The sequence below is a fragment of the Osmia bicornis genome, chromosome 2, assembly GCF_907164935.1.
Source record: "Osmia bicornis bicornis chromosome 2, iOsmBic2.1, whole genome shotgun sequence".
Classification (NCBI taxonomy): domain Eukaryota; kingdom Metazoa; phylum Arthropoda; class Insecta; order Hymenoptera; family Megachilidae; genus Osmia; species Osmia bicornis.
The window spans coordinates 9,470,884-9,493,359 of NC_060217.1; the positions used below are offsets into that span (position 1 = coordinate 9,470,884).

The 22,476-nt window shown below is 42.0% G+C and overlaps 1 protein-coding gene across 11 annotated transcripts in view; it reads right to left on the reverse strand.

The window, feature by feature from the left end:
* LOC114883068 (disks large 1 tumor suppressor protein) overlaps window positions 1–22,476 on the reverse strand; it is a 335,824-nt gene that overhangs the window by 193,128 nt on the left and 120,220 nt on the right. For 4 of the 11 annotated variants that reach the window (XM_046290081.1, XM_046290079.1, XM_046290080.1 and 1 more), the window contains exon 1: window positions 1,731–2,878. The exons of 1 other annotated variant lie outside the window; for it this stretch is intronic. In XM_046290081.1, coding sequence (XP_046146037.1) covers window positions 1,731–2,157 — 427 coding nt within the window. In that variant the 5' untranslated portion in view covers window positions 2,158–2,878. Of the gene's footprint in view, window positions 1–1,730; window positions 2,884–22,476 lie in introns of those variants that run through there. 6 more of the 11 variants (XM_046290084.1, XM_046290085.1, XM_046290083.1 and 3 more) reach the window with 4 other exon arrangements.

Consider the following 22,476-nt stretch of genomic DNA (forward strand, 5'->3'; position numbering starts at 1 on the left):
AATTCTTTTTTCGAGGGTAACGTAAATATCCTAAATCACAGAACTTCCTCTCGATCTCTCTGAAATCTCTCATTCCTACCGCCGCATCCTCCACCTTTCCACCACTTTTTATTCGTTTCTCGTCCGTAGCCTCGCGAGAGAAGTCGGCTCACACAGGCAGATAATAAACTCGAAACAATACGACAAGCGACGTTCCAGCACGACACGAACATGCTTTCAGCTTTAAAACGCGATACCACCGAGTCGCCAGGAAAGCTATTTCATAACTGGGTCGAGCAAGTAGCCGGACCATGGGTGTACGCTGGGTGCAGGATAAAAGGGTGCGTCGCGGAAAAAAGTCAGTTCGCGTGAAACGGCTTCGCGGTTTCTCTTTTTCCTTCCTTTAACGATCGACCGAAAAATAGACAAAGTGGACAGGCTCGTTAAAGGATTTTCTTTGATTTCTTCGTTCTATCAAAAACCAAGAATTCATCCGTTTCGAACCGTACGAAATTTCATACTGCGAAGAACATGATTTATTCTTAAGACAATTCATGAATTTCAAGGTAGAAATGGAATTAACAAAACAATAGCGACGCAATGGTTCGTCTAATTAACGTACTACGTTTCGTCTGACTCGCGTGCTCGAACGAGTTGATCCTACCCTCCCAGTTAATTATTTCCAACCGTACAGCGAATTAACTTGGGCTAATTGATATTCAACGAATGCTAGTCGCAGCAAATTGGGCATACTTCTGCGCGCTCGGTTGATCTTCAACGCGAATACGTCTTGGCGATACAATATACTATTCAGAGATCGGCGACGGAAATCGAGGTAAGAGGGATAGTTACCTGTGAAACAGATGCTTCCTTGTTGCTGCAGAAACAATGAGGGTGCGAGCACAAAGGCGGCAACGAACTCGATAACTCACGGCGTCGCGACGTCGCCGTGTCCAACACAGACGTGGAATACCGATAAAAGACGATTTGTTGGGAAACGCTTCGCCGACTCGCCCGTTTATACGTAGCTCGACAAAGAATGGCCGAGATCTGTGATTCGTTCAAACACCCGATTAAACAATTTGCGGATGGAGAATAATTTTGTTTACTCGACTATAAAGATATCTCATAACATTATTAGTAAGTGAAGATGAAATAGTTATTTGCAGAAAAATTGAATAGAAGCAAACGAATTGATGGAAGCTAGCTGTCTTTACGAGCGATTCCTTTTTTTATAGGCGTATAAAAGTTCTGTCTTTCTTTGTTCCTCACTTTATCCATGTAAACGACCCACTTTGATTTTGGTTAGCCATCGCACACGCGGAGTAGTTGCCCTCGTAAATTCGAAAACTTCCTCACGAGTATCTCGGCTGCGAGCGTTCTTCGATTTTTCAACAATATGGCCCTGGCATATTGCAAAAGTGCCCGCCAACTTCTTAAAGTGCTTCTCGGCAAACCGTAATCGTTCTTTCGAACTATGCCCCGCGATTAGGATGAAACATTTTCAACAGTGGCAAGAGATTATTGACGGTCGTACCTTGCAGCTATCGAGTCGTTTAAAGAAAAATTAATATATCAAAGCAAGATTTATCACAGATTTTGTGAGAAAAATTTCGAGCATGCCTAAGGTAAATAAAAATTTTTCAAAATAATTAAAATGAAGATTTGATAAATTTAAAAAAATGATTTGACATATGAAAATGAATTCATACGCGACTGGAAACAGACAACCGAGACGCCATCGACATTACCTTCTTTCGCCTGCACGAATCCGTGGACCTCGCAGTAACTTCCGGCGGAACCGGCGGCGCCAGGCGTGTCCAATGTGAACAACGTGTTTGCCGACGAGCTGACAGCGTCGTCTGGAGTTTGCAGCAGGCTGGTGGTCTGCGAAACGGTTCGTTGCTGATGATGAGAATGATGATGCAGATGATGATGCTGTTGTTGCTGTTGTTGTTGCTGTTGCAGCTGCTGTTGCTGTTGCTGCTGCTGTTGTTGCTGAGCCGCGAGGATCTCCTCGTGGCGACATTTCGAGCAACGACGCATCTCCGAGCGAACACGCAGCAGCCAGACCATGCCGAACAGTGCCATAGCAATCTCGAGTCCCGGTGACCTCGATGGGTGCTTCATGCTCGCTGAGTCAAGGTCATCGAGGCTCCACGAGCCAACGCGATGCATAGCACTGAAATCTCGGGGTACCAACGACTCCTTCCCTCTTAATTGCCACTTAATTGCCACTACGTCCTCGACGCTCGGACGATCTTTAATCTTTTCGTAACTTTATCATTCGACGATGATTCAGAATAAACTCGAATTGAAAACTTACTTCCGAGCTTTTAATTACGAAAACGCGTGTAAACAGTTCCTTATTAAGCTTGAACAGTTTTAATTACGAAATGTTTCCTCTTCGACTACTTTTGTTCCCTTGATTATGTTTGTGTTTGATAAAGAACGTTTGCTTTACCTCGCAGCGCTATCTTCTCTTTTACCATTTTACATGTTCCATGGCTCTTCACGGTACCATTTGTTTCCTCTTTATAGACTCTTTGCTTTCTCTTTTATATCCTGCCCGTTTGTCGAAGCAAAGGATCGCTCGAACGTCACCGTTCGAATCCAATTTTTAACTCGTGACACCTGCCCTCGCATCGAGATCCCTCTCGTCCTCTAATCGAACTTATCCGCCGCGAATTCTACCTCGCTTTACCTCCATTCTTCTTTCGATCCCCAAAGTATCGAAGTAATCCTACTTCACCCTCATTTCACCCAGTCGACCAGCCTTCCACACGTTCCATCGATTTGATTCCTAACTGCTCGGCCGCAGCGAAACGAGTATCCTCGTACCGTCAATTCGTCGAGATGGAAGATCCCGCACGGCCAACTCTACGCTTAGTTTCCACATTTTTCACCGACAACGGGACCGCACTAGATCCGTCAGGATTACGATACCCGATGTCTCGTTCGAAACATAGAATGCGACCGATCGCGGAACGTTCTTTCCCCAACGGGAAACATTCATCGAATTCCTTGGGACACTTGCGCGATTAGCTTAACGTTGGAAAATCGAAGGCACGATTGTTGGGAACTCGAGGATCGACAAAATTTCCTACAAGTTACACCATCTAACCGGTGTTGAATACTTTCACGATACTTTGAGCGTGTCGACAGAGGGTCAGGGAAATCGTGGAAGCTATCAGAGGCAGACTAATCACCGATAAGATCCTCGATCCTGTAACACGGTTCGTGGAAAACGATCACAGTTAATGAAGCCAAAGTTCGACGACACTGGAGATGGTACGCTTGGTCCCGGAACTGAAAACGGGTCGGTTATAAAAGTAGAAAAGATGTCCGCGCGACTGGCGGAACACTTTCGTGAAAGTTTTCAAGGAAATGAAGGTGGAGAGGTATCGTTACTCGGTTCACGAACTTTTACGTTTGTCCTGACAGTGTGCGAAGCAAGTTGGAACGAGCTGGACCAGCCAGCCAAACACCACTCTCCTTCTGGCTCGCGATCGTTTCAACCTCTGCGACCGTTTTCTCGCCGCGATTCTCCGTCGACCATCGAGCTGCGCGACGAGGCTGACGTCTTTCCAAAGGCAACCCCCTCGAACGAGAATGCTCTCCCATTGAGACAGCACTTCCGGCCAACGTGTGCTTCACTTGATACGCATGAGTGAACCCGACTCTTTCGTCCAGAACCTTTCGCTACAGAAGCCGGTAGCAAAACGTTGATCCTCGCGATAACGCGGTTTCTAGAGCTTCGCAAACCGATTCCAAGAAGGTTTTGCGACTGTCGAAACCACTGACCGGGAACGGCCGATAACTGACCGGACCACTTCTTTTATCCAGCACCAACCAGAAGTTTGCCGATCCTTTCGCCTCTTTTTTCCTTCAGATGAATTCTATTACCGACCCTTTCGCTGGTACTTTTCTTGCGCTTCGCCTGCAAAAGTCACGGATGCCATCGAGTTTGGCATTCGACGAACGAAAGGAAACACGCTCGAACGGAGTCGATAGTGTTCCTTCTCTATTTTTGAAGATTGCTTTTCTTTTTTCCTTTTCATCTTGCTTTCGCCGTGTCTCTGACGTTTCGACGAGGAGGATTTTTTGTCGAACCCGTTCGGTAATCTACCGTTTGATTCGATGAAATGAGATTTCTTTCGTCGCAAACGAATATCCTACCGTCTCTCCACCGTATTCAGCTCCGATTGACTTTTATTATTTGCGAATCTACGGGTGGCCTTATGCATTCGAGCTAAAATATTGTTCCGAGAATCATCGAGTTATCAATTTTTCAATTTTACCAATCTGCGGATAACGTTCTAGATCACTGAGACGTTCGTTTAACGAGATACGAGTTCGATCAAGAGCGAATCACTTAAAGCGTTTTGCAGAACACGAGCCGAGTGCAAACTTCGGAATATGAAAGAGAGCAGACGTTGCAAGGGTATCTCGCGAATCGGCTCGAGCACCTACGAGATGAGGGTCGTGAATTGCAACGGAAGTCGACGTAGGGTGTAGTGGAAAACACTTGTACATTCTTCGAGTACTGACTGCTGCCACTCTCATCAACGTGGGGGAACAAGATGCTTCTATCTGTCACGTACAAGTAACAATTAAAACTTGAACTTTCAACCGATGCGATGGTGGCTCGCTTGTTAACGATTCTCCGTTTGCAAATATTAAATCAAGCCGTATCTTCGTTACCCCGCCTTACGAGTGACTTATTCGAAAAGCGCCGAGGCTGCTTGCTTTACAATTTTCAATTTTCAATTTTAACCCTCCAATATTTAATGTCTCGCGCGTGTGACACTGACTTTTATCATGCAAATACGATCTCACTACTTTGGAACAAATTGCTACGCACACGCGTGAATCTTCCGAGCGTTCAATCGAACGAGGCTTTCAGCTCTTTGTCCGCTATCAAGCGCATCGCGCGCGGATAAATAAACCACGAACGCGATTATATCGGCAGAGAAATAATGCAGCTGCCTGTGCCTGTCATGACGGCGCAGTAAATCATAATGATGCGAGCCAGGGATAATGCATCGCGGAGAGGTGAATGAGCATTAGGGGCCAAAGAATCATCTGACAAAATACTATCGGGAGGAACAATTCAATTGAAACGAACCATGATTCAGAAGCATCCTGCTGATCGATATATACATATACTCTCGCGTTTGTTTCCGATAGAGGCTTCTGCTTTGAAACACGATTTCCGTCTGAATTGCGTTAAAGAGGAACAGTGAAAATGATCGACTAACGGATTATTTTTCAACAGAAACAGCGAGTAGTTAACTAACAGGGGTTTCGTAAATTCGAACGCGGGAAGAGCAGGCAATGTACAGGCTTTACTCGGCACGCTATAATGGTCTCTTAGATAATAACTCTGTTCGTATTTCTCCCGCATGCCTTCACAGACGAACGGTACGAAGTTGTACGCGCTGGTAGCACCAAGTTCGGGGATGAAATTAGCAGAAAAGCCGTGCTGGAAGGCGAACGAGACGAACGCGTACCGTTCAACGCAATTAAACGCGACGCAAGACCCCCGTTCACCGAGCCGCTACCATTGTTGTTTCCCACACTCCGTACACCCCTCTCTGTGTACCAGTTACACGGATGAAATTTATTTTGATTTTCCTCGGTGCAAAGTATCCGCGGCTCCGTACGCGATGCATGAAAATTTATGATATTCTCGTTCGTGCGTTCGTTCGGTCGCTCGGCTGAGAAATTTATTCGTTGCGCGTTATTTAAAAAAAAAAACGTCGCGGTTCAACGACACGAAACGCCACGATTCTCCTACGTGTCGGTCGTAAAAAACGAAAAAAAAAAAAAAATACAGTGAGAGAGAGAAAAAAAAGACAGATATTAAAATATTATCGCGGATTCGCATACGTGTCATCATATATTCGGCCGATGGAAGGCGAGTGGAAGAGCAACAACGGCAGCGAAAAAATATGGAAAGCCCTGATAAATCGATACGACGGAAAAATATGCTACTTTCGGAGTGACTGAGCTTTCCCGGAGCCATAGATTTCGTTAAGTATGAAATTCAATAAAAGTTAAGTCCTGAAACTGCTTAACGGAAGATCGAGACTCCGGGTGATAAATTTATGAAATATATAACGCAAAAAAAGCCAGGAACAAAATTTTCATTAATCGAACTTGTCGCAAAATGAGTGACGGAATAAAGAGATTCGACCCGTTCAAACTGATTACTATGGATGAATTAACGAGAAGCAATCCTGTGCACTAATGAAACGCGACACCGTGACGTCGATGCATTAATTCCTGCCGATCGATCCGCGAACCGAAATAAATAAAAATCATGGACGAAACGGTGCTGTTAGTGGTCTTCAACCATCGATGACACGGCTATTTTTTCCTCCCTTTTTTTGACAGAAACGATTCGCGTTGGTCGCACCACGGCTGACAATTCAACGGTGTCATCGCAATTGAGCTCGGCGAGAAATAACCAGATTTTGTAATATACCAGCTTCCCAGAATTTCAGCCTCGAAAATCACCGAACTTGTTTTGCATTTTCGGGAAAATTTTACCCTCACAAATGCACTATCGTTTCGACACGATGTAACGCGAATTACAGTCATCAAATGTTCAAAATAATGCCGCCATTGTAACCCTTTTTCGCAGGATCAAAATGTTCAATTGGTCGAACACTGATACCGAAATGAATAGAAAAAAATTTTCATTTGTTCACAATTTTAATCGAGCCATGGCCGATGATACAAAGATAGTTTAAAAAACGTCGAGGAACATTTTGCAACGGCTAGCACAACATATATGTGGTCGATGCTCATCAACATCGGAGAGGAGGAAAAGTTTTAATAAACGCAGTTGAGCAACTGTATCAGACAAGCCTTTAACGGTGTGTGTAGGTGTGCACGGTGTTCCGTCAATAATTTAAAAACTTTTAGTCAGCGTTGGGAAGTGCGTCTGCTTTCGAACTTTCCATCGCGATGAAAGTTTCTTTTATTGGACTCGAAGAAAATTGCCCTTTGGAAATGCTCGCTTTCAGAGCGGGGGCCCAAAGAACGTAAGGGTAGAAAAGAAGTTGTTCCAGCGTGTTCCGTCAAGAATCATTACTCTTCCGTTTACCATTGCAACATACAGCCTCGAGTTAGACCCGAAACTCTTTCAAATCATAGAATCTTGTGTTATCAATTGTATTAATAAAGGAAGCAACGATGAAAATCAAACATATCGCAGGATATTAACGCCCCGGATACACGAAGCACGTCTCCTAATTGAATTCCAAAGAGAGCGCGATGGAAAAAAAAAGAGGATCGAAAGAGCAGAAATCGGTTCGCTTCGATTTTCCATGCAAATATTAACAGTCGTTACTGGCCGCTATCGGTTTAATTGGTTTTCTGTACGATCACCGGGACCGATCGTCCAATTAATTGGCCCGATTCAGACGGAATTAGCAGAGGTAAATCCCTTCGAATAACCACAAATGAATATCGATAGATTTGTTTACCACGTTTCCGAGCTACGAGCTTCGCAAGCGTTAATCGAGAAAGCATAGAATAATTCGATCCACTATCTTCCTGATATTCAATAATACCGCTATTTTTCACAATGCAATTCAACGGATCATCGATTGATTCGTCGAGTAAACTTTTCAACAGACGATTTTTCAACATTTCCATCGTTCGTGTGAATTGTCCGGCTGTTCGAGGAACAACAGCACGAGTGGCGAAAGAGGAACGAACGCTTTAGAAGCTACCCCCCTTGCTCGATTTATTGCTCCTCACGATCGCTGGGCAATTAAAATGTATTTATAGTATCGGGAGCAAATGCTCCCTGAAAGCATCTTTCTTTTCAATTGCTCACGGGTTCTTATTTTCCCAGAAGAGTCGTGGAGGGTTATCGGTTAAAGAGTTATGAATTTAATTTGATCGTGTAATTAAACACTGCTGAATAATTGAAATATCTCGCCGTGCAGAAAATTTAAATTTTTCTCAAGTTCTTCGTTCACGAAACAGAAACATGGAGATAAGATAGGAACATTGGTGCCAGTAAGGAAGGAGATTTCACAACATCGGTCAGATGCAGAACCACGCACGAACTTAACGAGAAGTAGATCAGAGAGCGATGCTTTTGAACTGGAAACCGAGTGTCTGGCTGCTGTGTGCAAGCGTATACGGGTAACATCATCTAAATTCTACCACGATTAGATACTCCACGGTAACGAACGAGAAACAATTTCCTTTGGCGTGAACCAGCCCGTTAATAATACCTAAGTGAAATATAGTAACTGCCGATTTGCTTAGACGCAACAGCTCGTTTAGTGCGTTCGACGCCATATCATCGTTAAAAAGTCCAAAGTGTTTTATTAAAAAAAAATTAGATAATAGTATTTGAAAAGAAAGTCGAAACAGTCTTAAACTTTCAAAGAAACTCGCGCAACTACGAGACATGGTTGGTTTAAGAAACACCATGCCTACTCGAACTCACGGCAAGGAAGTTAGTTAAATAAAGCCTTAACGCCTTGAAACGGTTGGTCGAACCGCGAAAAGTAAAGTTTGCGTTGTAAAAGTTTGTCCAAGTTTACGGAACGGTGACGAGGAATCTGCAAATATAAAATAGTTTCCAGCCGGTGAACGAAAGTTAAACCCGCCCTGCGGCCAGGAAAATCATGGAAAGCGATTTTTCTGTTTCTCCTCGTTCCTGGGAAGAAAAGACGGCCGAGTAATCCTTTCGAAATTCTACCAATCATTTCAGCTTGACGCGTCGCGCGTGGAAAATCCTGACGACGATCGAACAAACAGAAAACAATCGTCGTAGAACAAAACGTTCCTGCTTTCTTTTCGTTACAACGGAGGCGAGTCAATTTCATCCGTAAACTTTCTTTCACGACCGGCTCGCAGTCTCTTGCGACTCGTCGCAAAATTTCCTTCGAGTCCCGTTTGGCCACTTCCCCGGCAAGCAACTTCGTTTAATTATTTCACAGCTTCGCGAATACAGAGGTCCGTCGAGAGCCTCTAACTCTTACCGCGGCCGTCTACCAGCCTCGTATTCTTTAAATTAAAAGTAAAAGCACTTTTACTCGGCCGCCGAGGCTTCAAAAGATACACGCCCGTCTGAAACGTACAATCTAATCGTTTCCCTTGAAACTCACAGCCGTGGAAACCGACTTCCCTTTCATCGTTCCTCTACTTTTATACGCACCCTCTTGCGCTTTAAAATCAGAGCTGGCCATTAATAGAATATTTAAGAAAATGTAGAAAATAAGTATGAAACCGAATTTCTATACGAAAATTTTCACCTCTGACCGTGATAAAAAATATAAAAGGAGGCCCAATTATTTAAGAGCTCAGCTGGATGCGTCGGTCAGCTATTCAAGAACGCGAATATTTTTGCTTTTTCTCTTTTACCAAGCATTTTTTCTCTCCCGTCTTGAAACTTTTTCAGGAGAAGAAAAAAATCGCTACCTTTGCAACGCGTAGACTTTTAAGCCTTTAGCAGCTCCGACACCGAGCCGTTTAGTCGCTTCCTAGCTGATAGCCGGTGCACGAATGCAACGCAACAAAAGCATCAGTCGACGTCGGCGTCGCTGCATGCAGCTGCATCGCGAAAAGAAATTCCTTCCGGTCGTTTTAATTCGCGTAAACGCAACCCCCGCTTCCTTTCACCCTCTTTCAGTCTTTCTGGTTTTTCTTCTTTGTTCGAGTTTAACTAAAGGCATCAAAACTTTAATCGAAAATTTAAAACCTTGATTGTAATTATTTTTCTGATTGGATAATTGAATAACACTTTTAAAATATCGTACAAAGGAATGTTGAATTCGCGTTGAATTTAGTTAATAAATGCCCAAGTAAAATGAACCAAATGCTCGACGTCCATAACCAGAATATAATTAGCCAATTAAGAGTTTATCGTTAGCGGAAACAAAGACGTCGGAGATAATTCTGTGACGCGAAGATAGAAATGTTGCAACGAATTACAGTCACGTGAAATTTCAAGTTTGTTCGTAGACACAGACAGATAACGAAATTTAGAAGATCCCCGTGAGACGTTTGCTTCGTTACCTTCGTTACTCCTATAACCACGAATTTGTAACTCGAACCGAAACGCTGTGAGCGAAAGAGTGGTGAATTTCCAAGTTGACTAACAACCTCGTAAAAAATTTCAACACTTCCATTTACCGGGAAAGATATTTTACGAAAGGAAGAATGGAAAAAATTATTTCAATTGCGTTTCAGCTCTTGAACGACGATCCCATGAATTATATGGAATTTTATCAATGTTCCTCTTTGTCACCAAGTCACACTCGAGTTAATTACTGCACCTCTGTATGCTATGCACGCGCAAGTTCCTTCAACACAATTGAAGACGCATTGAAACTTCCGTAGACGGTTCATGATACGAGCTTCTCAATACACAAGAATTTCCATTAGTGTGCTTAGTAAATTCGGGGTCGTACGTACACGTGCGAGCCCATTGTTCCTGGTGGGCCACTCCGGGTTGAATCAGGTCGCCCCAGTCGCTGGGAAATTATATTCGACCGTAACTTCCGTGTAATCAGTGAGTCGGGAAAACTATGAGCGAAGCGGGAATAACTTCCGACCATGGACATTGCTCTCGTGAATCATTGAAAAGCTTTCCGATTTTCTTTTCGTTCTGTTCTAATTGTCATTTTGAATACTTGGATGATCGAGTTTTAAGCAACTGCACCTTGTCTCTCAAATTATAATTCAGAAATTTTTAGTTGGACATGGGTGGTTTAAAATAAAATTAGGTAGGCAAAATTTCTATCTCTATAGTGCAGTTAGGATTTTTTGTTACTATCATTTTTACAAATTGAGCTCGCTTAGGTCTTTCTTTTCTTATGATTCTTAGCTACTATGGAAGAAAAGAAAAGTGCCCTACGTAATGCTTGTGAACTCAATTTACTGGATGAAAATCTTAGAAGCAGCATAAAGAGCCTAGGCAAACACAATTTACAACAATCCTTTATACGATGTCTTGCACACATATTCATCACGCGTTTATCATGCAAATTGATTTCGCATACGGAATCTCGCGAAGCAAGAATATTCCTCAACTTCTCGCGATTTCCAAGTTTATTCGAAATTGAACGACTTCCAAGCAAGTTACCGTCGGATTGATTATACTTTTCACCTGAGCATAGGAAACAGGGAAAATGGAGAGAAGCATCGAGGGCATCGAAGAAAGTTGTCGGTCGTCTCATTGACGACGACAGAGCTCCCGATGGGCTTTTCTTCTTTAAAGTGTTCCCCGTCGACTTCCTTTTCACAGATTGCCAGCAGGAAAAACTCTTGGTCGGCCGTGCTATGTACCTCGTTATAAGCTTCCTCGATAACGTCCCGGGGGACGCGTTGGAACTCCTCGTTTCCTTCTCAGCTTTTTACCCCCCTTTATTTTCCGACCTCTGTGCTCGAATGTTTTGACAGACCGCTTCGCTCGCTCGCGCCGTCCTGCACGGCTGATTTTTATTGGCCCTCGCAAAGCCGGACAGGCGCAAAACAAACATTTTAAACGAGAAAATTCTTGTCCGTATTCGTTATGGTTCTTTATTGGAACACGTTGCATGGTCCGGCAATTTTCGCAATGGTACGTGACCAATGAAGATCGTCGTTAACTTATGACTCAATTTGAGCAATGGATGATTTTCTTCTTAGGAAACTTGATTCAATTCGATGAGAAATTTGTTCTCTTTCAAATAGACAAACGTTTCTCTTGTTTTTCTCATTCGAAGACCATGGATTTTTCATTAATTTATACGACATTGTTTTCCTTCCGATGAAAAGGTCTTCGGATGAAGAATTATTCTTAAATCGGAATTTTATGATTTGTTATTTTTGTACGACAATGGTGGATGTACACGATATTCAGGTCATCGAGACATTTTTTTTCCCCCAACATTATGAATGATATTTGGAATGTTCGTTATCTCCATTATCACGGCTGTGCATTCGTCCAAATAATAAGCGCGTAACGAACGGAGGGACAAAAGGAGACTGCGAAATAGAACGATTGCAAAAGCTCGTTTCGTTCGAATGTAGGCTGCGCACACTGGCATGGCTTTCTGTGTGGCCAAAGGGCATTGAGAACTCATTTTTGCAGCGCAAACAACCTGCTCCCCGAGGATCCGTGCCGAGTCACTCGGATTCCACCTCTATACACGATTTATTCTCATTTCTATGCATCACGATCCACGAATCGAGATAATCACCGACTAACATCTGTTTCTATTTTATATTAGATTTTTCTTGTAGATTTCTAAATCGAGTACCCAACATCCGCCATACGAGAGTTAAAGGAATCAATGAAAGATGGTTGGTGCTCTTCGGTTTCGTTTAAGCATCCTGTTTGGCTTCCCGTGAATTCCAAGATGCGATAGATCAGCGAAACGAAGGCGAACGAGGCGAGAAACATATTCATAGAGGAGAATTTGTCGAAGAAAGGACTTTGTTCGGGATGCAGGAAACGGTGCCGGCTGGGTGAACTCGAAGACCGCCGGTAACTACTTCCGCCCTCTTTGAAACATGTCCTTCTCTCGTTAGCCATTCGAGTCGGACTTCCTTTTCTTCTCGGCTTCCGACTGCACAGTTCGTTAGGCAATTCCTGGTTTGTCCCATGTCCAATTTCCATCACGGGATTTTCGTTGTCATTACATTTTTTCCTTTCGGTAAAACTTCTCGCTTCGTCGCGCCGAGCAAATTTTCGCCCGCGATCCTCCGTCCAGTTGGTCCAGAAATGATCGCAATTTATTTAGCAGAAAGGAGAGCATTCGCAACGCAACGAACCAATCGTCGGGCAAAAAACACAGGTGGCAAATGGATTCGCGAAACAGCCGTAGTTGGCTCGTGCGAGCTTTCGTTAAATCGATAACAGAGCTTTTTCCAACGTGGACACGAGTTGGCATCGAAAGAAAGTCCGTAGTCGGGGGCGAGTTGGAGCAGAAAGGAAGTTTCGTTCGCGTTAGAAGTCGAGTAGCCGAAAGGATGCATTGTTATCGACTGGTTTACCCGCGATGCACACGCGACACGAAACTTCCCCGATATTTTATGGTCAGCTCGATGTCGACAATGGACGAACTTGGCTGCAACGCCCCCGGCAGATTCGTTTTTTCAATTACCGCCCGTCAGGCAGGGGGTTTGTCGCGATGTCTTCGCAAGAATTCCAAGTAAACAGCTGCCGTTCTCGAATCGATCCGGCAAAGTGGGTCCAGAGAGAGAGAGAGCCGCGAGCAGGCGCGCAACCATTCATAAATTCGCGATTGTTTCGCAAGTATTCGAGGAATTTGCTTTTGACGGGGAGGACGCTTTGAATGCCCGTGGCTTCCTGTTACTTGAGAGGCAGGATCGAACGCAAAAGTTACGGAGCTATGTCAACGATGATAACGCTTCGGTCACGTTGCTTTGCGATTCGTTAAGTGTTCAGAGCTCGACGATACGCTTTAATCAAATTAGTTGCACCTGAGACCAGACGAGAGACAATAACATTGAAATGGTGCTTGAATTTCGTTGGCCGTTTCGCAAGGGGACAGAATAATAAACAGTCGATTAATACCTTTTCATGAAATGCATCGTTTTTCGTGCTAGCTTCTTCGGACAAAGGAAATTAATCGCGTTTGTAGAGGGTGAACTATGCATCTTCAGAAATATTTTAATTTTCGGATAATGGTATCTTTACTGGCTTACGTTTTATTAAACGCGATAAATGCACCAAATCAGAATTACAATTACGTTAACGAGAAGATTCACGGGGAACGAATGAATTTTCGAAAACGATACCAAACTGCTGATATCGTCTAAAGCACGGGCAATCGCAATAAATGGACGAGACGGTATTAAACACGACAAACGGCCAACAGCTCGACGCCCGTATAGAGTTTCATTTCGAGAAATTCAATAATCGGTTACATCGGCAATAACTGCGAACCGTTCAATTTTATAACGCCACGTGCCCACCGATTATTTCGATTGCTCCAACTTTATTGTACACGACACCTTGTAAGAAGCACGTAACGTCGGTAACATTATTTACTTCCTCCTTCGGCGTCGTTCGTAAAACAAAAATTGTGCTTTCGTAGAAACAAATATTATTTAAATTCATTTCATTCGTCCGGTGAATGTCCATCCCTGTATAACAACGAAGTTAAACAAAACGTTAGAACGTTTCATGTACGTACGTGTAAAATTTCGTTCGGACCTCGCAATAATGGGAATTAGTATTTTTACACCGATACTTGGCAAATATTTGCGTTGCGCTGTGAAAATCGCGAATATGCCGGGCGTGTCGCGAATTCGACGCGGCGTGTTTGGAATTCAAATAAGAAAGTGAATCGCGTTTATCGCGCCAACAGGCACCGTGACGCTCGGAAACTTCCGAATTTAGTAATTCCGGCCCGTCTGTACCGGTGTTTCGTCACCGCGTTTTACATACACGCGCGTACAAGTTGAAGCGAAGAGGGTGGAAATAATTGGCACGTGAGAAACGAGCTGGGACGACGAAGTGAAATGAAAAGACAGAGAGAGGTGGGTAGGTTTCGTGCTTCCAAAGGTGTTACTCGGCTCGCACGGATTGCATCGAACGTTTTCCAAGCGCAAATTAAGGCTCAGCCGGCACGGGAGACTAATTAACTGGAAATCAAATGTCGCGTTGCGCCGGCGTCTTACTAGCTGCGAGTAAACTCGACTGGATCCGAGCTGCGAGAAGATTCTCGGCTAGCATCCATTAATCACGACGACAAGAATCGAAGTGCAACGGAGTTCCTGGCTAATTGTAAGCATTGGTAATGACGGAAGCGGAAACTTGGAATCATTAAGCCGGTTTGTTGCCGGTAAACCGATCCCTTGGGTCTCGTTGCGTTCTACGATCGCAAGATAATCATTAAAGCGGAGAAACGGGATGGTGTACAGAGAAAATTAACCTGAATACCGTTCACGAACAATTGCACGCCCGACAAGAAAACACTTTTGACAAATTTGTTCAATTTTCAGTAAAAAAATTCTCTATCAGAATGATCATTCCGAAGAGATTTGTTTCTCTTGCAATGTCCTTTTTAGATCAGCGAGTAGCCTCAAAATGGCAATTCATTTTGCGCGAAGAATAATACCAAAGGTTTAAAGCTGTTTACAAACAAAGCCGTGCTTCTGAAATGAAAATAAAGAGCACTCCCTAAGGGAACAAAGAACAATAAGCTCTGTACCAGGCATTCTTTTCAAGTTTCTTTTAGAAATCTGAATTGTCTCCTTGATAAGAATTCACAGCATTGAAAAAATGTGTCGTTTAAAAGGTTGCCTAAGTGCATTTTGAACAAACAATGCAATTTTCATTGTATGCGTTGATATAGATAACATTCGTACAAATGAAACTGATCAAGTGTTGATTATTCTTTCGTGAGTAGTTTGTGATTTCGTGAGGTGCTTTTGCAAGTTTTTTACTTATCCAACAACTAAGAGAAATCTGACCGAAAGAAGAAAGAGAAAAAGAAAAGTAGAATGCCAGAAAAACGAAAGAAACCGACTGAAAGTTTCAGCAATGAAATGCCACGACTTGCAGTTCTTTTATCATTGACTGTAAAATCGGGCATTGGATTTTCTACAGTGATAAACAGCTTTCTCGTAGCTGGCAACCGCCCGTTTCTTTTCTGGAAAAATAATTCGAAAGAAATTGCTACTAACTTTCCATTAATCATTACCGTAATTCATCTACGTGCAATGCTGAAAATTTATCTGAACCGCAGAATAAGTTGAAATTACTTTCACTGCACCTTGGCGGAATAATTGCGGAACACTTTACATTGTATGGAATTTCAAGACATCTGATGGGTCCATCGATTTTCAGCCGACGCAATTTTCTTCATTGTCGTCCCGTTGTGAAAGAGAGATTGCACGGCCGCCGGCTGAAAGCTTGAAAGCTGGACGTATTTTACAGTTGAAAGCGTTTAAATGCGCAACCAGTCGCGAATAATGTCCGGCTAGTCGTTGCGTCCATCTGATTGGCCGATTTCGACGATGAATTTGACGCATTAAAAGTTTGACCGGCGAGCTCGCAATTGCACTTCGAAAAGCTACAATAGTTAACTGGATAAATAGAATTTTCAAAATTTTCACGATAGAAAATATTGCTCAATGGAAACATTGTAATTAATTTTGTATCTCGTTCGTCAACCTTTTGCTACCGAACTTGTGTGATATAAAATGAAATTTCGTTTAATAAAACCGAGCAAACAAATATTGGACGAAATTTCAAACGTTTATAATAAAACGCCAATAAGCAACTAGCGATGCGCGACACGCGTTCCATTAATTCAGCTGGAATTTGCGAACGGATATATTTTTCTTCGAATCGTATCACTGGGAATTTGTTTGTGAACTTTGTAATCTGTTTCCACGAATGTCCGAGGAACGTATTTATTACCGAACCAACTAGCCTGCAATATGCGTTAGATTTATACGAACCGAAATATTTTTATTGCAACTCGTTCGACGTTGATATTTTATTGGTGTACATATAAAAAATATAATATTTGAGTTGTAACAGAAATACCTGTTTAATGTGACACAGCGTTCCGTAATTGTTTTCTATTACGTTTCATGCATTTTCATGAATTTTTGCAAATATTTTGTACCTACAAAACATGGTAGTATGAAAAAGATTATTTTTTTTAACAAAACAGGAAAGAGAAATAAATCACTGTATTGAAAAATAAAATGTTACGTTCTTTACACCAGATCATGATTATTATTAAATCGTTATCGTTTGTTTAAAAAAAGGAATTGTTGAACTGCAATAGAATAGTGGAAAGTCTAGTTGAATAAGTAGAATAGAACTATAGTTAATCGAACGAGGTAGTATAGGACTGCACTGGACCGGACAAGAGAAATAACGTCGCCCTTCGTTGCACAAGTAATAGACTATCCCTGATCAGACAAGGAGAATAGAGTTGTTCTTGGACAGCCAAGTGGAACAAGAGCTTCTCTGATCCGGCAAGAGCTAGAGAATTCTCGGTGAAGCAGTTAATATAGAATTGCCCCTGGTTAGACAAATAGGATCGCGGCCGTTTCTAATCTGGCAAGTAGTACGAACACGTCACTAGTCAGACAGAAACAATAACCTTATCAAGATTTACAGTAATCTTTGTCATAGCAAATGAATAGCTCATTTTTGTTTAAAAGAAAAAATTGCTATTATTCTAATACACTATTGTATTAACGACATTAGAAATTTAATGAAATTAGTTTCGTAGTAGAAAATATTTCCACCTTACAATTGTTTCTTTCTGCAGAAATAAATTATTCAATGAGTAAAAAGCCAGTCCACGAAACAGTGGAGGATGTAATCTAATGATTACGCTCTAATGTAATTTTCTATTTCTAACAAAACGCGGACGTCCATTCGATTTTACGACGCTGAACGAACAAACGAGCATAAGGCGATTTTCAAGCTAAATACATTTGTCCTTTTTTCATTATCCGCTTCTCGTTATAGGAAATTAAAGGGATGGAAAAATACCGAATAGAGAGAGAAACGATGGAATCAGGAGATTCGTTCAATGTCTATGGACTTATTAATACGGTGAATGTTTTCTCGTATCTTATAAAGCGTGTAATCTACAGATTACAAAATTAACTAATTAAAATCGAAATAAATTAATTCCTGTAAATAAATTATAATTTTCATTTTGGGGAACAGATATTCGTGACAGGTGACAGTTGTTTAAGTCTGCACGAGGATATTTTCAACGAAAATGTGGATCGGGTCGAATTGAAATATTTCAATAAAACTGACAACGTTAATAGTTCTTCGAAAAACATTCGAGCTAGTCGATAAAACACGGCAACGATAAATTTCAATCAGATAACCAGGCTTGAAACAGAATTTCATATGCAACGATGAAATTGAATTCACTGAAATTAATCAGCTCATCGATGCGTTTCGCTTTGTAAAAATAATGTTGGCGAATGAAATTCGACTTTTTCAACAGAGAATTCTTTTGCGAGCGTATAACTAAATAAATGGAAGAATTTAATTTTGAAAGCGTCGATTATTTAACGATTCCGATAAATATATTTATATCACGTATAAGGGTACTTTTCAAATGATTCATAGCTTAATTTAAACCTAATTAATTATTTCCATCTCGAGTGCTGTTACCTGCTATTAGCAGCAGGATTCGAGATATCAAAGCGTTTAAATAATTCTGAAAGAAAACGAGCATTCGTTTAAACGCTTCCTTTCTATCTGTCCTCTTCATTTCCCTAGGAAATTTCATATCAACTGGAGCATAATTAACATTAACTCTACCATCACTTCATCGTGTCGTTTTATCTTCAAACGATGCAAACGTTAATTAGTTTTCACTTTTTCTTTCATCTTAATCAACAACGTTAAGAAAATACTCGGTTGATATAGCGATTTATGGATCTTCATTTCCAAGAGTTTAACAACAACTGTGCTACGAAGCATGATATATTCTGACAGTCTAGATTGTAGTCACCAAATGGTACTGTTCCGTCTGGTAACGATCGCATCGAAAACACATAATTCCCCGCTGCCTGCCGCCGCAGCCGAGCTCGAAAAACGCGGCAACGAATCAATCCTTCCGATCGATCGTAAACGAAAGAACGCGGAATCGTAAAATTTTTATGAAGTTCGTGCCATGACATCGATGGTGATTTGATTCCTCTTTCGTCGCTTCTGGTTCGATGCGAGCAGCGACGTTGTCTGCCGCTCGTCTCGGGTGAAATCTTATCACTGACACTGTTCGTGACTCGTGTTTACTTAATAATGCTTCTTTAGCGGGAAACGATAACACACTGGTGTTTGGGTTAAATAATTTGAGTTGGTTAGATGTTTGAAAAGATTATCAACTTTGGAATAAATGGATCAAGATTTATCAAAAGCATAACTTTCATTAAGTAGATAACTAAACATAATAAATTAAATGTAACAGACATTGATTATCGAACTAGTAACAGAGAATTCTGTGATCACTATCCGAGCAATTTCAAGAGGCAATCTCTCAGACAAAGATGTATGATACTCGAAACGTTGCTCCACCGACGTTTAAACGTCAAAGTGCCATCGACACCCGGATTCGTTGTGACTTCGTACCTCAAAGCGAAATCAATCTTCTTTCTTTCAGCGATTGCATGATTAAAAAGCGTACGATATACGGCCGGCTCTCGAGTTGCATTCAATCGTTATTCATGAATACTTTTATTTGTAGCGGTGAAAGCTATCGATTTCCTTTAACCGAATACTTCGGTTATTCGTGCTAACCAAAAAATATTTAAAAAAAAAAAAAACAAAAAGGATGAAAATAGAGAAGCATATTTGCCATCAGACGACGTATAAATTTACATGATATAATGTAAAATATTCCCAAGTAAACGTTTCCATAGGAGTGCTGAAATTTTCTACCTTTATATTATCATCTTCCCGAGGGAAAGTCTATCGTGTCTCGCTACGTGCCGCAAGGGTTAAAAAGTCGCCTGTCGAGAAAGCAATTATTTCAAGCGATTATCACAATCGTTCGCATTTACAGCAACGTCGATACCAATACAGAAATAACTTGAAAATTGATTGTTCGGCACGGTGGGTGAACGGTGGTCGGAGAAAAACGGTGCATCAAAGTGGCTCTCGAGCAATGGATCGTCGAGGTCCCAGTCAATTACCGGCTGCCACGAAGAAAGGGGAAAGGGTGCCGTGACAGAGAAGTGAATCCTTTCGATGAAAACGAGGAAGAGGAAGAATAAGAAGAAGATGAAGGAGAAGAGAGAGGGTGACGAGAAGAAGGTAGACAAGGAAGAGCGGAAAAGAGGCGAAGAATTTGCCAGACGCTTCTCTCGCTTATGGAATATCGCTGCGTCAGCGGCAAGCTTATAAAGATAGGTGTGAGCTGGTGTGCCTTTTAAAGTTTTTCAGCTTTCACGATCGTCGCGTTGCTGACTGCACGTACCGTTTCATTCGACTTGTTCAAGGGGGCACGAAGAAGCGAGCGGAATAAACGACCGCCGGCAACTACCCGTGTGTTGCAGCCAGGAAGTTACGAAGCCACTTTCCTTCCGATGCAACGCACGAATTTGCCTTCCTCTTTTTTTTTTTTTTTTTTTTCATTGTCTATCGAAACTCGATACTTCAAACTTCCAAGATGCAATCGCCCTACATTTTCCATGTAATTATTCGAAAATATTTTGCGATAGTTCCGGGAGTAAACGAAACATCGCAACGCGTACAGTTATGCGAAACAACTTGGTACGCGTACACAATGTTGGTACATCGTGCATGAACTATTTTCAGAACGATTTGCGAGCAGAGTAGTTTGCTTGGTTTTGCGGGATTTCCAAGGGAGCCTGGTATTTCGTGAATTTGTAATAACGCCATTTGTAGTTATGTCTAGTCGAGTCTCGTACGTACACGGTTCACACACGTGTCTGCACGTCTTCGTTATGCTTTGGCCAGTATAGTTATTTTGAACAAAATAGGTTTCTATGCAAAAGACGCGAGCTCTTGTGGGTCATAATTAATTGTAACACAGTTGTAACGTATTCGATTATTTTAAATAAAGAGATTGCAAGAAATCAAAGTGTCCCAATACTTTTTCTCATCCACCATATATTTTCTTGTACGCTTGACGAAAAATCTCTGACCCCTCGAAACTCCCACGAGACGTCGTTCAAAATTTTTCTACGCTTCGAAGCGTTTCCTGCTTGCGCGAGATACATATTTGCAAGTGGAATTTCTCCTGGAACTGTTGCGTGGCAACGGGAAAAGCTGTTCCTTCGTGACGAGCCATTGCAAAGTATGCAGGGATATTGCATTCTTCGGAGGGTTAAAACGTTGCTTGAATGCACATTTTAAAACTCTCTCATAGATTCGTTTAATTTTCATTTAGTGATCCAATAATGAGAGCAAGGCTGGAGTGAAATTTCGAAGATTACACGTCTCAAACAGGCATTGGTTCCAATTGGAAATTTCAGAAAAAGCTCCAATGGTTAGCGGCTACTTTCTTCTGCCACTTTTCCAAATTGAAAAATTTTCCAATCCAATCAATCTGATTCTATCCCTTGCAGCGTATCTATCTCTACACCATTACGAGTCTTTTTAGGAAGTACATTCTAAAAAACCAATCAGTCGTAAAATATCAAAAAAAAAAATCTGGTATATTCGGTATATTCTTGCTTTTTAACGTAACGCTTTAGGGAAACATCGATGAAAACTAAGTTAATGGAGAACGTGACAGCTGTTAGGATTTGATAAAACAATTTTTTTCTTCAAATTTCCTGTCGAAAAATCGAGGGAACGCTGTCGCGACGGCGAGTTATGTGCAACGGGGATGCAATGCATTTGCACCTCTGCCAATTTACCGGGGTAAACACGTTTCGCGGCGCTTTTCGACGAGCTAGGGAACACGGCTATGGGCACGCGTGCTCGTGCAACTACGAATTTCGCTATGTATTTACGCTGGTGACGAGCAAAGTGTTTCGTAAACGAGGTGAAACCAAGGGGAAGGGAGATAAAAAGGTCGAGATACGCTATGGCGTTTCGTTTCGTCACTGACAACCAACGATATTTTCCCTTTCGATCCGGAAATCGCCGCAAAGTCATCGACGTTTCGCGGTTTTTCGATAGACGGGGTCAACTCGATTTTCTAGAAAATCGAATCGTTTGTTTACACGCGTGAAACACGATTCGACGGTTCCCTTTGCTTCTCTCTTGTGTATCTCGCACAGTTCGATTACTCGAAACAAGTACAGGATAATATTTTTACCCACTACGATACGGAGGAAAACAACTATTCTATTTGCAAACAATATCGTAAAAATATTGTCGTATTGTCGATACTTTGAGAGTTCAGCGAGGAAACTTAGGCGACCGGTAGTGGAAAGTTCTTCAGCTGCAGCAGCCCTGCATAAATCTCTTGCTATCGCTGCATTTTTCCTTGCCTTCGGTTCGATCGCGTCATTTCTACCCCTCTTCTCTCGAACGTTCGCCGTTTTACGCCTCCCTCAAGGCTTCAACCCTTCATCTCCGCCCCCTCCATAATACTTGCCCCGTTAGCGACGAGCGACACGTACCGATATTACCTCGACGTGCTTTGTTGCTCTGCATAAAAGAATCTATTGAGATTTACGTCGCGGAGAGAATGAAAAGAAATGCTCCTCCCGGCCGCGATTCTTAAACAATATCGTCGTTTATTCGCTTCCTCGGCTGTGCTATCGACAAACAATCCTGGACAGGTTGTTTCGTCAAATACGAAAGAAAACGGAGATGAGAAAATTCTTACAGAAATAAATCTGCACCGATCCATCAACTTAAAACGAACTGGTTAATATTTATATATATTAATAATCATATTTCGATAGGTTCCAATAACTTTGATCGATGAAAGCATCTCTGAAATTGCAGGAAAATCCGTGGATATCTTAAAATTTTATCGCAGATGTAAAACTTTACAACGTCTCTGAAAGGCAACGATACAGATCGTTCGCATTTCA